Consider the following 16,638-nt stretch of genomic DNA (forward strand, 5'->3'; position numbering starts at 1 on the left):
CAGGCCACACCGTCTCCGTTTCTGTCTCTGTCCGTGCTGCTATAAACTGCAGCGTCCTGGGTTGTGGGTCCCTCCACAGCACTCCCAGTCCTGCCTCCAGGTCGGGGCACGTCTCTGCCCTTTGTGCTTCTAAAATGGCCAGCCGCTCCCAGTTCCCACGCGCATGACCCCACCGCTCCAGGTTTCCGTCCTGGGGGCTGCAGTTTGCAGGCGCGACCCCGCCGCTCCGGGTTTCCGTCCCGGGGGCTGCCCTAAAGTCCTTTCCCCGCCACTACCGGTCTGAGAGTCTGTGCCTGTTCACAGAGCACGAGGTTGTCACTCACCGGCGGTGTAGGATCCCCACGGCCAGGCACCCTCCTGCTGCCGTTTATCCTCTGGTATCTGCCCACAGAATCACGGCTCCCTGCTTCGTACCTCAAAACCAACCACCTGCAATATTCTGTTTGTAGAGATCCAGATCTTCTTACATCTCAGGCTGGTTTCGTGGGTGCTCAGAGTGGTCTGGTAGATATCCAGCTCAATTCCGGGGACCAGTTGAAATAGGGTCCCCTACTCCTCCACCATCTTTCCCCCCTCCCGGTTCTCAACTTTCACTAAACTTATACTTTCTGACACTATACGTTTAAACTCTTAAGCCACCGTTCCTATACAGAATTTCATCTTTCCTCCATTACCTGATAAGTGATGAATCTGAGTTATCAGAGTAGGGGTGGGCCCAATCTTTGTCAGAGTCCATGTGGCAAGCGTTCCTTGGCTATGCTTGTGGGGGTACCAACCTGTGCCTGCCAAAGCGCTTCTTTGCCCAACAAGCACGTAATCTTCCTCCTTACCCTACCCTAGCTCCCAGGGGAAATCTCACTCATAATGAAATGTGGTGGTCTTGTTGATAGCTTAACCTTGAAGAACCCCTCATAGTTCTGGGGTTTTTCAGAACAAAATGTAGTATTTATTTGTAGCACTGGTGTTCAAGAAACTAACAAACCTCCATCTTTAATAAAAAATGAGCAAGCTTTTGGACATTGAAATTTTATCTACAATGTTTCCCTTTAAATCTTTTAAACCATCCCTTACTGACCACTAAAACTTTTTATCTGTAGAAACACTTCCTTGAACTTATTTTTCCTGATGTTTATTCTTGAAGCATGTTTATTGTCCTATTACATTGGTTCTGTCTTCCACATTAAAACGTTTCTTTCCCATGTTGTTTTACAAACTTAGCACTTTAAAGGTTTATTTAGCCAGCAGCAATAAGGAGTTCAAGAATTTCCTATTAATCTTCTGAACTGTAAGTATTCTAGTTAGCTTAAGTAAGACACATTTAAGACTGATGCGCTTTAAAACATCATAACCCTCCTCATTTTACATGTAAGATGATTACCTAAAGAGGCTCTTTCCACATGTTTGCTCTTCTTTCTCATCACCTTCTTTCCTGATCTCTTGAAGGATGGGTGCTGGGAAATACAGGGAAGTACCAACTCTTATAGATAAATCAGGAGCTCATGACCTGGTTATAGTCTTATCTGATTTCTTCAAAACCTACATGCAGCTTTCTTTCTTCTGATCTTTGTACAACCGAAGAACAGAGTCAGTGTCAGCAGCTAGTTTTTGGATTTTGTTTTTTGGGTTTTTTTAATTCTCTGCCAGGGGGAAAAAATAATTCCCATTTACTGCATGCAATTTTTCCCCACTGAGGTCAGTGGAAGCTGAGGGGCCAAACAGTGGCAATCTTTGCTTAATCAGCAGAAAGAAATGTAAGCTAATACAAGAAATACAGGAGAGAAGAAAATGCTAGAAGAAAAACCTACAAAAAAGATGAAAGAACCAGGATCCAGAGCATTAGAGAAAGTTTACTTCATAAATATGGCAAAAGGACAGGCACAGGGGAATAAAAAGTAGACTGAATTACCACACAGCAGTGGTGCTCTTACCTGATCAGCATTAACTAGATTCAGAAACAACCCTGAAGACCATCTAGTTCAATTCTTTTTATTTGTTAACTGCTGAGAAAAGAGGCCGAGAGAGTAGCGACTTGCTTAGTAGTGGTACTAAAACTTGAGTCTATTCCCTGACTCCTGGTTCAGCACTCTTTTCACTTATACAGGACCAAAGAGCACCTACTTCATGCACTGCAGTTTATATGTATATATCATACATGTACTCCATTTGGGGTCGGTAATGGGGGACACAATGACTTGACCTATAATTGTTATTGCCTGGTTCTAATAAAAAAAGTAAAGTACAAAATATCTGGGTACCTAGAATTAAAACATTGTAATAATCATGTACTGTGATACTGACATATGATTACACGAATGGAATGGAAAGTCCAAAAATAGACTCAAATCTCCAGCCAACAGAAAAAACTATGGGGACAACTGGATAGATATTTGGAAAAAGATAAAATTGGATCCATATTTCACACTACATTAGAATAAACACCAAATAGACCAGAGATCTAAATGTAAAACATAAAATTACCCAAGTAACAGAAGAAAATATGAAAATTCCTTTATAATCTGGAAGTGAGAAAAACCCTCCCAGCTGAAACTTAAAATCTAGAAGCAATAAAAAGAAAATTCCAATTACATAAAAAATTTTTAAATGTCAAAAAAAAGGGAAGAAAAGAAACAAACTCTACCACAATAAAGTCAAAGGTAAGCTGGAAATAAAGGGAAACTGGAACTCTAAGGCAAAGGGCTAGTATCTCTAAATTTTAAAAAAATCCTATTTAGGGGGAGGGAAAGACCCACAACAGAATAGAAAAAATGTGCAAAACCTAAGACAGTCAAAGAAGAAAGAATTTAAATGGTTCCTAAAAGAATACATAAAGATATACAACCTTCTTCATAATAAGAGAGATGTATTTAAAATTACACGGAGATGGTCTTACTTATGACATTGATATAAATCCAAAAGTTCCACACCAAAGTGTATGGTGAGGTGATACAGAACTACAGAACTGACACCCTGATACACTGCTGCTGGGACTGCCAAAATGGTATGCACTACACAGAAGAATCTGGTAACATCCAGAAAAGTCCCTTTTACTCAGCAATCCTATTTTTAGGAATCTTTTTCAAAGATTCATTGGACAAAATATGAAACTACTTAGGTACAAGGGTATTCACTGGCATTATTTGTAATAAGAAAAGTCTGGAAACAACCCAGACATCCATCAATAGGGACTGGTTGAATAAACCACGGTACACTCCCAAATGGAATCCTATGCCTTGTGAAATGAACGTGAAAGATCCCTGTATGCTGATGTAGAAAGATCTTCAAGATATATTCAGGAAAAAAAAGAACAGGATGTGTAAACACTAGGGGTGCCTGGGTGGCTTCAGTCAGTTAAGCGTCTGACTCCTGGTTTCAGCTCAGGTTGTGATCTCAAGGTCCTGGGACTGAACCCCACACTGAGCCCGCGTTAGGCTCCGTGCTCAGCATGGAGTCTGCTTGTCCCTCTCCCTCCCTCCCTCTCTGCAGCTTGTGCTCTCTCTCTCAAATAAAATCTTTTTTTTTAAAGGATGTATAACAGTATATTTAGTATGCAGCCCTTAATATAAGAAAAGGGATTAAGAACATATAATACATATTTTTGTATGTTTACAAAAAAAAAAAAAAAGGAAAAGAAATACTGTTAAAATACAACCAAAAGCTAATACAAATAGTCACCAATAAGAGGAAGAGTGCAATAGGGTGAAGGGGATAGAGAAGCAAGATTTCTCTGAATTGGGCGCCTGGGTGGCTCAGATGGTTAAGCGTCTGCCTTCGGCTCAGGTCATGATCCCAGGGTCCTGGGATCGAGTCCCGCATCGGGCTCCCTGCTAGGAAGGGAGCCTGCTTCTCCCTCTGCCTCTGCCTCTCTCTCATGAATAAATAAATAAAACATTAAAAAAAAAAAGATTTCTCTGAATATACCTTGTTATATAGTTTTGACTTAAGCAGTCCCTGGAAACTGATAACTGAAACTAATGAACCTAACTTCATGTAAAGTTGATGATATAAACATATAGAAAAAAACCTTATTTCAAGTTGCATTAGAGCACAGAATTGACTATCATCCTTAGTGAAATATATTCTAAGAATAGAATGGCAAAGAAATCTTAAATTTTATTCAGTAGTCTATAATCTAATTGTAGCAATACTGGCATTATTTTGAAACTATTGTACGATGATACAAATAAACAATTACATTAATGCTGTTAGGAACCATTTATAGGAAATATGGGGGATAGAGGAATAAATTAAATGTTCACAAGGAAGCAAACAGATAAATCCAGATGAACAAATAACTGAGTTTTGGCAACAAGTCAATAGTATGGGGAAAAAGGGGTGGAGAGGTGAGACAAGAAACTGATCCACCTGCGTTTTGACCTGATAATTTCTATCTTGTCAGTTTGTCCATGCTATTAAATACTTTGTTCAGTACTCTAATTGTTTTCAGCAGGAAATTCAATCTGAATAGCCAACTATATTCCTAAAAATAGAAAATATAATACTTTTACTCTCAAGCATGACAAATGTTATGAACTTAAGAAATAAACTATATCCTTATTATGACAAGCACTGAGTAACGTACAGAATTGTGGAATCACTATTTTGTAGATCTGAAACTAACAGAACACTATGTTAACTATACTGGAGTTAAAATTAAAAAGCTTAATGAAAAAATAAAATAAAATAAAATGGGAATCAGATTAAAAAAGACAAACTGATTAGGTTTCCAAACTGTTGATTACCATGGGACAGTTGTTTCCTGGCAGGCAATCTGTTATACCTTTCACAATGTTGGGGTAATATATCCTAGGACAGTGTGTTTCACAAAAGAATATGTAAATGAATGTACTGCTTAGTCTAGAATATAATAGTTGCCTAAAGAGCTGTAATTCCTGACTTGACAGGCTTATCTAAAATATAATGTGTCTAAAATAATATCTAATATCTAAAATAAGTTGTAACAAATACACCTATACAAAATTCTTATTTTTTGAGTAATAATATACTATTATTTTATTTCAAGAGAATTTTTTTTTAATATTTTATTTATTTATTTGAGGGAGAGAGAGAGCGCGATAGAGAGCGCGAGCTGAGGGTGGGGAGAGGGAGAAGCAGGCTCCCCACTGAGCAGGACCGTGGGATCATGACCTGAGCCAAAGGCAGACGCTTTACCCACTGACCTTAACCCACAGGTGCCCCTATTTTATGAGAATTTCTAAAAGCATAAGGACAAATTGTTACAATTCAAATACATTAAAATGTTTCCCCTCTTTCTGAGAATTTTATAACAATCTTTGAATAATAGGAAGCAATTGGTATGTCCCCAAACTTGAAAGAAAATACTGTCACTATTACTGTATTGGAATTTTCTATTATATACAGCAGAACCTAATCTCAATGAAGCCTAACCCCAAATTCATTTGAATCCATAAGTTAGTGAAATAACAAGTTCTTGTTTAAAAAAAAAAAAGTACTGGTAAGTATAATGGAACTGGGTAACTCCACTTCCACACTGATGTAATGAGACTTCATAAAATTGTAACAAGAGATTTAAGTGTTGGTAAACTGACCCTCAATCACATCCTTTGAAGAATAAAAGTATAAACAGGAGCTAAAATATAAGAAATCTAAATGTCAAAACAAACATTCCCTATTTCCACAACAATGCAATTGCTGAATGTAGTATTTTTAACACATTGCTTTTAAGCACTAAGATTGATGACTGGTTTCTGAAATCCATAGAAAGAATCTTATTAAGAGTCCAAGGCTGAACTCTCCAAGTAAAGTGGGAATAAAGCACCTAATCAATAATAAATTTCTAACACTGCAGACTTTTAAAATGTAGATACTTTTCGAGGAACATTAATTTTTTTTTTTAAAGATTTTATTTATTTATTTGACAGAGAGAGACACAGAGAGGGAACACAAGCAAGGGGAGTGGAAGAGGGAGAAGCAGGTTTCCCGTGGAGCAGAGAGCCCAGTGCGGGGCTCGATCCCAAGACCCTGGGACCATGACCTGAGCCGAAGGCAGACACTTAACGACTGAGCCACCCAGGCGCCCCTATCTGCTTTCTTTTCTAAGGTAAACTGGTTATTCCGGAAATTAGATTTGAGTTTTAACAGATTATTTATACAATCAATCTACTAAAAAGTGAGGCAGAAGTTACTATAAATCTGGTCACATTTTATAAAACTCATGACCAAAAGTTTTGCCTTTGACATTATTTCATGCAATTTAAAAACTCTAAATTGCTTTCTCAGTAAGACCAAATGTGAAACATTCTGAAGAAATCACCTAAGATTGATGCTATTATTTTTTTTTTCACAATTCAATACAGTATCTTTTATTTATGAGATATTCTATTTATATGCCAATCTTTTTGTATTATTTATTTATAGCCCTTGGGACCTCATTCTTTGCCCACAGTGAAAGATCCACCCAAACTTCCCCCTTTAACTGATGCTATTATTTTTAAAACATAAAATCAAATAAATGGTCACTCCTACAGCATCAAAGATGTCTCTGGAGAAAACAATTCGTATACCCACTCACTGAACAAAGTAAAGCTACGTGAAGAAAAAAAAATCCTTCACCTAAAAGACATAAAATAAAACATATCTGACCCCATAAATTTAATTAAAAGCATATCATGCTCATTTAAAAATATAGTCCTGCTTGTGTGTAGTCTGGGTTAAATGATCCTTTGTATCAGAAAGATAAAGACAAAATAACCATATGGAAGTAGCTCAGTACTTCCGAAAAAGGAAGATGAAGGTTTAAGTGGTTGATAAATTTGAAAAGCTGATTATACGTAATAATCACCATGTTGGGGGAGCACATGAAAATGAAACAGATTGTATTATGTTATTTTAAAAAGTGACATGACAATTGAACCATTTTAGAAGAACATGAAAAGGCAGGAGTTAAAAATAGTTAAATTAACGTCTTAGAAAACCATCCACAGGGAAGGTCAAATTCATTTTCAACATTTTTCAATGTGTAAAAAGAATAAAGAGTAGAGGCTTTAAGAAGAACCACAAATTCTTCATGAGGCAATGTTCGAATGTAGAACATGAGCTCAGACAAATACACAAAAATGAGTAAGGGCCAGGTCTAATGTGGATGAGGCACTATATCCTATAGTAAACCAGAGATATATAGGTATGCTCAATGCTGTAAATTAAAAAAAAAATTCTGGGGTCCATTTTGTTGCGTGTGCACCTCTTGCAATAAATTTGAGTCAGCACCAATGACAGCTCTGCAGTCCTCCTATGTGGCGCTGATCAGGTGGTTGCAGAGCTTCAGCTCACAGCGACACAATGCAGCTAGCTGAGCAGGCAAGCACAGCCCACAGCCAGAAGCGGTGCCCACTCTCCAGAACAAGGCGACCTTTAAGCTTAAGTTTCCCGGAGAAAATGAGATGCTGCTGCTGAAGACGACACTATGGTAAGCTGTTATTTAGATCAGTAAAAGATTGACTTTGGGATTCCCCACCCCCCTTTTTTAAAGAAAAAGTCAGTGTGAGGACTGAATATATATTCAGAAGCAAGTGCATGCACCAGAAATTTGCTGCAGTGTCAGTAGAGGGGTTTCTTTTTAATATTCATTCACTTTGTGAATGTCCACATTGCTTTCTTTTAGCATCGGCACTGAAATATACAGAAAAAAATCACTATAAAATGCGAGGTTTAAGGGTATGGTGTTGGTCTGAATTTTTCAAGTGCCTTAAAATGTTTTACAAGGATATATTTATCCTAAAAAGACAAAGATGAATTTCAAAGTATTGTTTTAATATCTAAATAAAATCTTACTCTACACACACATTGGCTATTACATTACTGCCGAGATTTAAAAAAAACAAAAAAAAACAAAAAAACAGACTGACAGCCATTTTTTCCTATCAGACTAAGAAAGGATATTATCAAAAATAGTAATAGCTTAAGATTATGACTCTTTATATGCAGAGAATGCCATTTTGTACTGTAAAGGCTCTAGGAAGATAAATAAGAAAGACTATCTATGGTAAAAGAAGGGAGAAAATGCAGAAGCAAGTAGGGGGAGAGAGTCCCTCTCTACCACATAGCCCCAATTGAAGGATTAAGCATTTGGACTATAAATGAAGGGGAGCTTTGTTAGTTTAATCACTGGAACAATTATAAAAGGACTCAACAACAAGGAGGTTTATTGAAAATTTTGCCTAATGCTAACTGACCCATGCAGATGCCTAATTGTGTTTGCATATTAAAAGAAGGGTGTATCTGTTTGTTTCCAGGCTTTGATGGAATATCAGATATTGAAAATGTCTCCCAGCTTGTTCATCCTTCTGTTTCTCACACCTGGTATTTTATGCATTTGTCCTCTCCAATGTATATGCACAGAGAGGCACAGGCATGTGGACTGTTCAGGCAGAAACTTGACTACATTACCATCTGGACTGCAAGAGAATATTATCCATTTAAATCTGTCTTATAACCATTTTACTGATCTTCATAACCAGTTAACCCAATACACCAATCTGAGGACCCTGGACATTTCAAACAACAGGCTCGAAAGCCTGCCTGCTCAGTTACCTCGGTCCCTCTGGAACATGTCTGCTGCTAACAACAACATTAAACTGCTTGACAAATCTGATACTGCTTATCAGTGGAACCTTAAATTTCTGGATGTTTCTAAGAATATGCTGGAAAAGGTTGTCCTCATTAAAAATACACTAAGAAGTCTTGAGGTTCTCAACCTCAGTAGTAACAAACTTTGGACAGTTCCAACCAATATGCCCTCCAAACTACATATCGTGGACCTGTCTAACAATTCCTTGACACAAATCCTTCCAGGAACATTAATAAACCTGACAAATCTCACACATCTTTACCTGCACAACAATAAGTTCACATTCATTCCAGATCAAGCTTTTGACCACCTCTTTCAGTTGCAAGAGATAACCCTTTACAATAACAGGTGGTCATGTGACCACAAACAAAACATTACTTACTTATTGAAGTGGATGATGGAAACAAAAGCCCATGTGATAGGGACTCCCTGTTCTAGCCAAATATCATCTTTGAAGGAACATAACATATATCCCACACCTTCTGGATTTACCTCAAGCTTGTTCACTGTAAGTGGGATGCAGACAGTGGACACCATTAACTCTCTGAGTATGGTTACTCAACCCAAAGTGACCAAAACACCCAAACAATATCGAACAAAGGAAACAACGTTTGGTGCCACTCTAAGCAAAGACACCACCTTTGCTAGCACTGACAAGGCTTTTGTGCCCTACCCAGAAGAGACATCCATAGAAACCATCAATTCACATGAAGCAGCAGCTGCAACTCTAACTATTCATCTCCAAGATGGAATGGTTACAAACACAAGCCTCACTAGCTCAACAAAATCATCCCCAACACCCATGACCCTAAGTATTACTAGTGGCATGCCAAATAATTTCTCTGAAATGCCTCAACAAAGCACAACCCTTAACTTACGGAGGGAAGAGACAACCACAAATGTAAAGACTCGCTTACCTTCTGTGGCAAGTGCTTGGAAAGTAAATGCTTCATTTCTCTTAATGCTCAATGCTGTGGTCATGCTGGCTGTTTGAGGGTCTGCATTTTTTGAAACGAATGAAAGAACTCTTCCCTGATGTATAGTTGGGAAAATATGCCCCTATCTAACCAGTGATTCAAGCTATATAAGTATTCAAGAAAGCCAGTCTTACATTTCTGACTCTGATGTAAATGAAGTAACTTGTCTTAAATAAAAGAAGTGCACAATGTCTTGGTACTTGCTGCTATTTTACTGTCTTAATTAAGTAAAACTAATGAGTTTCTTTCTTTTTAATGAAATGTTTTCTTTTTAAGCCTTCAATTTATTGCACAAAATATAAAGCATCTAAACTTTAATATGTATTTTATGTATGTTTACACTGTCAAACATCTGGGAAAAAAAAATAAAAGGTCTATGCTCATAACTGTGTCATTGGCTTCCTAGTCATACCAACTTAATCTATTTAGTAGAATCAAAATGACCTAACCACTTCTGTTCTGGGGTACCTTGGTAAAGTCTTAATGGTAAATGAAATGTTAGAGGTATCCAAGGATTTTGCCACTAAAGTATACTGTGGTTTCCACCCCATGAATGGTTATGCCACATCATTATTTTACACACAACCCATAATTGTTTCAAATCTAAATGATGTCCTGCTTCTGAGGAACTCTTGGCTACTTTACAGATTATATAATGGACAAAAGCTCTTCAAAAAGCTAGAAGACACTAGGCCTTGCATTTTAATAAGGAAAGTTTAATGGCTTTGTTTTTTGCATTTAAGTATTGGAAACACAATAAAAAGTTTGGCTTTAAAGACATGTAAAGGAACAGTTTTAGTGTATATTTAATAGACCATTTATTAATGGAATATTTATTTACAAAATTAAAAGTCTTCTACATACAGGAGGGGGAAATTTATCTTTTGCACATCAGATGTCAGAATGTGACTTACCTAAATTAAAAATAGATTAGTTTCAGGATAAAATCCTGGGCGTCTAAGAAACATGGGCAGTACTAAGGAAGAGACAGGAAAAGGCAAGGAGAAAGGGAAAAAAGGATGGGATTCATCTCTACGACCAGGCAATGAGCCCAATAAAACACACAACAGGACTAAGGCTGGGCACAGGACGGATCTTAACATTCCACATCAAACTGCACTGGGATACAACTAGAAGAAAATGGAGAATTTCCTACGAATACAAAAGTAAGCCACCTTATGAATTCGAGACAAACGTAATAGCCAAGAGTCAGAAAAAGAAGCCCTGAAACAAGCTAGATTAAAATGCAAGAAAGAGTAACTGAAACAGGTGGGCCACAAATGAGGTATTTAATTTGTGAGACACAAGGAAGAATCTATTTCAAGCAATTCCTAGAGTTGGGAAAGAGTCCAGAAAAAAACTTTTATGCTCCTTCCTAAGACATTTTAAAATAAGGTAAGACTTCTTTCCAGGCCTGGGAACATTTCTATTCAGAGAGAGAGAAAAGTAGTAACCCTCCAATGTGCTTTTTTTTTCTTTTTTTTTTTTTTTAAAGGACCAGGCTTATGGAAAAATTACTGTTAAACTTCAGTAAAGCAATTCCTTTCCTGTGCTGACCAGTACCGTGGCTCTTGAACATTTCTCTGCCCCAGCAAACCTAATTCATTATGTCAGAGAAGAAAGGGGGTTATTTGGAAAAGTCCCCTAAATGATTTTAAATTTCACTACCTTTCCCAATGGGCTGTTCCCACTCCCTCCCAATCACTGATCTAGTATCTTCACCAGAGGTGATAAAGGCTAAGTGCCCAGATATTTCCTACTCTACCACAAACTTGTGTCTTGTTTCAAAAAACACATATCCTGAGTTTCACAACAAGTAGGTGTCTTTCACTGAGGGTGCCAAATATACAATGCTGTCTTAGAAATACTACGGGGAAAAGTGACAAGAAGGTGAAATTATGGATAACAGCATTAGTAGCACCTATGGATTATTCCAATCTTACTGATTTGTCCACAAAATGCAGAGGAAAAAACTCAGTAAATTTACAAGTACAAAGCATGTCAACTACACCGACTCTAAGTCCTTAGAAAGAAGTTATTACCTAGCCTTAAAGTAATTAGGTAAACTTCCTTCTAAGGAAATTGTGTTCTTATCATTACTAATGGAAGAGACAAGACAAGAACTAATGAGTTTTTCTTTTTAATGAAATGTTTTCTTTTTAAGGCTTCAATTTATTGCACAAAATATAAGGCATCTAAACTTTAATATGTATTTTATGTATGTTTACACTGTCAAACATCTGGGAAATTTGCCACTAAGATAAGAACTACTGTATTACTGGGCTCCATAAACATTTCAAAACGCATTAGTCCTCTCAAGCTCCTAAGATATGTATCCATCCATCCATCCACCCATCCACCCCTAAGGCTTGGTTCTATTTTACAAGTAACTTTTGTTTCTCACCAGTCAAGAGGATCCAAATAAGAGCACAAATTAAAAGCAAATGCAATAAGGGATAAAGTACCAGTGAAGAGTGTGTGCTCTGGGGTCTAAGGTTCTAGGCCTAAATCCTGCCTCTGTCGCTTCTCAGCTGTACAATTCTGGACAAGCTACCACTTCTCTAGGTCACAGTTTCCTCATGCCTAAAACAGGCCAGCAGAACTTACTCACAATGTTTTTCTTGAGGACCAAATGGTGTAATTCGCAGAGAGCCTTATTACCGTGGTGTCATGGCCCCCTATACTCTACATGCAGTAGTGTTGCTGCTATTGTTCAGCTCATTATCACATGCATATGTCCAAGCCCACTGCTTTTGAGAAATTCATGCATGCAGAAATACCCAAGCTCTACACCCTGTCAGCAATAAAATGAAAGGGTGTGTGTGCTTTAGTCTCTGCTCTTCCACCCTCCAGAATTCAGGCTCACATATTAGTGGAAGAGGGAGCCAGAAGAAAGCCACAGAAACATTCATTATCACACTGGAATGAGAAGATGTCTTCTTTGGCTCAGTTAAAAGATCACAAGTACGTGCTATTCGGTTCTTCCACAGCAATGCTCTGGAGCAGCAGCAAGTTCCTTCAATGGACACCAAAATGTCCGATGAAAGTCAATCCCAAGTCTTTTGTAAGATTATTCCTTGTGAAATACATTTTAAGAACTAGATAAACAGGGCACCTGGGTGGCTCAGTCGTTAAGTGTCTGCCTTCGGCTCAGGTCATGATCCCAGGGTCCTGGGATCGAGCCCTGCGTCAGGCTCCCTGCTCCATGGGAAGCCTGCTTCTCCCTCTCCCACTCCCCCTGCTCATGTTCCCTCTCTCGCTGTCTCTCTCTCTCAAATAAATAAATAAAATCTTAAAAAAAAGTAGATAAACAACAATACCATACATTGCAAACCACCAGCCAACATAATGGTTAAAAGTAAAAGTTAGATTTATCCCATCCAAGTACTAACCAGGCCCGACCCTGCTTAGCTTCCAAGATCAGACGAAATGGGGCGCATTCAGGGTGGTATGGCTGTAGATGAGCAGTTAGATTTCTATTAAAATTAGAATCAAAACAAGAATGCCCATTATCATCAATCTTTTCAACAGTATTTGGGAAATTCTAGAACAGGAACAACAGATACAATTACATGGAAATAAGAAACAAAATTATTAATAATAGACTGAAATAACTGACTATCCAAAGGATTCCTTGGGAATGCCTTCAAAAGAATAACCTTAAATAACGAATGAAAAAAATATGGAACCACAAATGATTTTCTCATATACTGGCAACAAATAATTAGAATCCCAGGAAGAAGATACTGCTCATGGCAGCAACAACAAATCAAATCTACAATGCCAAGAAATAACATTCACATGAAATGTGTAGGACCAAATGGGGAAAAGCTAAAAAACATTAACAAGAGGTATTAACCGAGACTTGGAGACGATAGATAAAGATTTCTTCATTCACCTATTCTTCACTCAGTAGACATTTACTCAGCACCTGGAATGTACCAGGCATCAAGGCTAAGTACAGGAGACACACCTTGACTGATACTGCAAAGATGAGATTATTTCCAGTATAATTCATGGATTAAACCAAATATTCCAATGAAATTCTTTTTGGAACATGACATGAAACCCTTAAATTCATCTGGAAAAATAAATAAATAAATAGAAAAAAGAAGAAACAGTAGAGGTATCTTACACTTTCTCTAGAGGAAAACACATCTCAGCTCTAATAATTAAGACAGAATGGTACAGTCATAAAAATAGAAAGGAAGATAGCCATAGTATAGAAATGAAAGTGCAATCTGAGCACAGTGCACAGGAGAATTCCATTTTCTCACAGGGTGGTTGTGAGGAGTGAGGACAAAATGAGATAATTCATGCAACATGCTCAGAACAGTGCATACCACACGGTAAATTCCTAAACATTGTTAACTTGAGAAGGAAAAAAATCACAAATCACATGGCAAGGGTAAGACTCAATAAAGAATGCTGGGGAAATTGAAACACAGCCCAATTTAACACTCACTTCATGTGATACACCTATATAGTGAACTAAAAAAGACAACATTAAAACAAAGGAAGTCTTATTAAAACCATCAGAAAAATTTACATATATTTATAAATCTCTGGGTGACTTTTAAAAAATTAGAAACAGAAAAAAAAGTCACAAAAAATCAACAGGTTTGTCTATACAAAACTCCCAAATTTGGGTGCCTGGGTGGCTCAGTCATTAAGCGTCTGCCTTCGGCTCAGGTCATGATCTCAGGGTCCTGGGATCGAGCCCCGCATCAGGCTCCCTGCTCAGCGGGGAGCCTGCTTCTCCCTCTCCCACTCCCCCTGCTTGTGTTCCCTCTCTCGCTGTGTCTCTCTCTGTCAAATAAATAAATAAAATCTTAAAAAAAAAAAAACAAAAAAAAACCTCCCAAATTTCTTTATGCTCAATGAGCCTAATAAAAATATTCAAAGAGAATACCAAAAAGGAGATTGTTAATCAAAAGCTCACAAAATTGGTAAGAAAAATATTTAGGTTCCCAATGGATAAGTGGGCAAAGGACATAAACAGAACATTTAAAAGACAGGAAGCATGGTGACTGATAAGTATCTGAGAATACGGCCTACCACATAATAATTGAGAAATAAAAATAAAGTATGATACCATTCTCATTAGTAATTTGGCAGGCAATTTTTAAGAAATAAAAATTAAGGCTGGGGAAGACACCACGAAACAGCTACATTCACATATTGGTATAACTCCTTTGGACAGCAATTGGCAATTATGATGAGAAAACAGCTATTCTGAGTTGCTGCCTAGGTATTTTGCAGTATGACAACCCTGCACATACACAGAGTCTGGACATTTAGATAAGGACCCGAGCTTGGGATTTCTACCACAAGTTCCTGCTTTGCTTTTCCTGGGGCACATTTTTAAATAACTGCTTAGAGTTGAGCCCATGAAAAGCTAGTGACTGTTACCCCAACCACCTTCTAAGTAATAGGTGCTTGCTACCCTGTACTCTGTGCTCTATTTTCTGCTTGCTGGTAACCTGGGATAGAAGACTGCCCTTCCTCCAGGTCACTGTGCATCCTCCTCCAATAGTTCTGGGATCCATAAGTAATAAATCTTGTGACTTTACTTCCTTTGAGTGAGTGTATTGAAACAAATCAAATCAAAACAACCCCAGGGTTTTCACTTCCCCAAAGCAGAAGCCCAGATGCTGAGGGAGCTCCCTGCCAACCCTGTGTAGGTGGTTTGTGCCTCCTCACTCAGCAGGTCATAATCTGCATACTCTTTTTTTTTTCCTTATAATCTACTCTCCATCCTTTTTAATTGAAATATAGTTGACATACAATGTTATATTAGTTTCAGGTGTACAACATAGTGATTCGACAATTCTATACATTACTCAATGCTCCCCATAATAAGTGTAGTCACCATATAATGTTATAATATTATTAACTATATTTCCTCTGCTGTACTTTATATCTCATGATTTATTTATTTTGTAACTGGAAGTTTATACCTCTTAATCCCCTTCACCTATTTTGCCTATCCCCTCACTCATCTACCCTCTGGCAACTACCAATTTGTTCTCCGTATTTGAGTCCGTCTGTTTGTTGTGTTTTTTATGATTCCACATTGTGAAATCATATGGTATCTGTCTTTCTCTGTCGGACTTATTTTACTTAGCATAATACCCTCTAGGTCTATCCAGGTTGTCAGAAATAGCAAGACTTCATTCTTTTTTATGGCCGAGTAATATTCCACTCTCTATATATACACACACCACATTGTCTTTATCCATTCATCTATCAATGAACACTTGGGTTGCTTCCACATTGACTTTGTAAATAATGCTGATAAACATAGGGGTGCATATATCTTTTCAAATTAGTGTTCTTGTTTTCTTTGGGTAAATACCCATTATGGTATAATCTGCATATTCTTAATTTAATATGCCCATACCAACACAGCAGTGATCAAAAACCTAAAATATTTTAACCTATAACCTAGTAAATTCTAGGTAAATCCTTTCTAACAGCAAAAAAATGGAAACAATGCTAAATAGCTACCATTAGGACATGAGGTAAGTAAAGCATGATCCACTGACCAGAATATTATGTGTCTAATAAAAATATTTATGAAGAGTTTTTTAAAGTTTGAAAGGTGGCAAATGCAAAAACTAGAAAGATAAGCAAAAATTATTGGATATAAACATATAGAACTATGTATTAAAAACAAAAAAGAGAAATATACCAAAATGCTGACACTGTATACCAACTATGTTTTATGACCTACTTTGTTCTTGAAAAATGCAAGAGATATAAAAAAAGAACTATTGAAAACAGCTGTCCAAGAGATCTAGGTTGAGCAGGAAAATACGAAAATGAGAAGACGAAAAATGAACTGTGAATAGGTAGGAGTGGTCAACAAACTAGAGGGTATCACGAAGTAAAGATCAGAGATGGAGAAGCATAATCAGAATTCGGGGAAGCACCTGTACACACATACCTCATTTTATTGGGCTTCACTCCACTGAGCTATATGGACAGTGTGTTTTCTACAAATTGAAGGTTTGTTGCCACCCTGCATGAGCAAGTCTATTTGTGCCATTTTTT

At 37.5% G+C, this 16,638-nt stretch overlaps 2 protein-coding genes across 2 annotated transcripts in view; one reads left to right on the forward strand and one right to left on the reverse strand.

Moving 5' to 3' along the window:
• The window catches only part of NF1 (neurofibromin 1), a 246,667-nt gene that overhangs the window by 64,302 nt on the left and 165,727 nt on the right, over positions 1-16,638 (reverse strand). The window lies entirely within an intron of this gene.
• Positions 6,300-9,972, forward strand: OMG (oligodendrocyte myelin glycoprotein). Its single transcript, XM_081805398.1, has 2 exons — positions 6,300-7,444; positions 8,271-9,972. The coding sequence occupies exons 1-2, from the start codon at positions 7,442-7,444 to the stop codon at positions 9,597-9,599; spliced, it is 1,332 nt and encodes a 443-aa protein (XP_081661524.1). The 5' UTR covers positions 6,300-7,441; the 3' UTR covers positions 9,600-9,972.

The sequence above is a fragment of the Leptonychotes weddellii genome, chromosome 15 (genome assembly GCF_054177405.1).
Source record: "Leptonychotes weddellii isolate Sample4059 chromosome 15, ASM5417740v2, whole genome shotgun sequence".
Classification (NCBI taxonomy): Eukaryota; Metazoa; Chordata; class Mammalia; order Carnivora; family Phocidae; genus Leptonychotes; species Leptonychotes weddellii.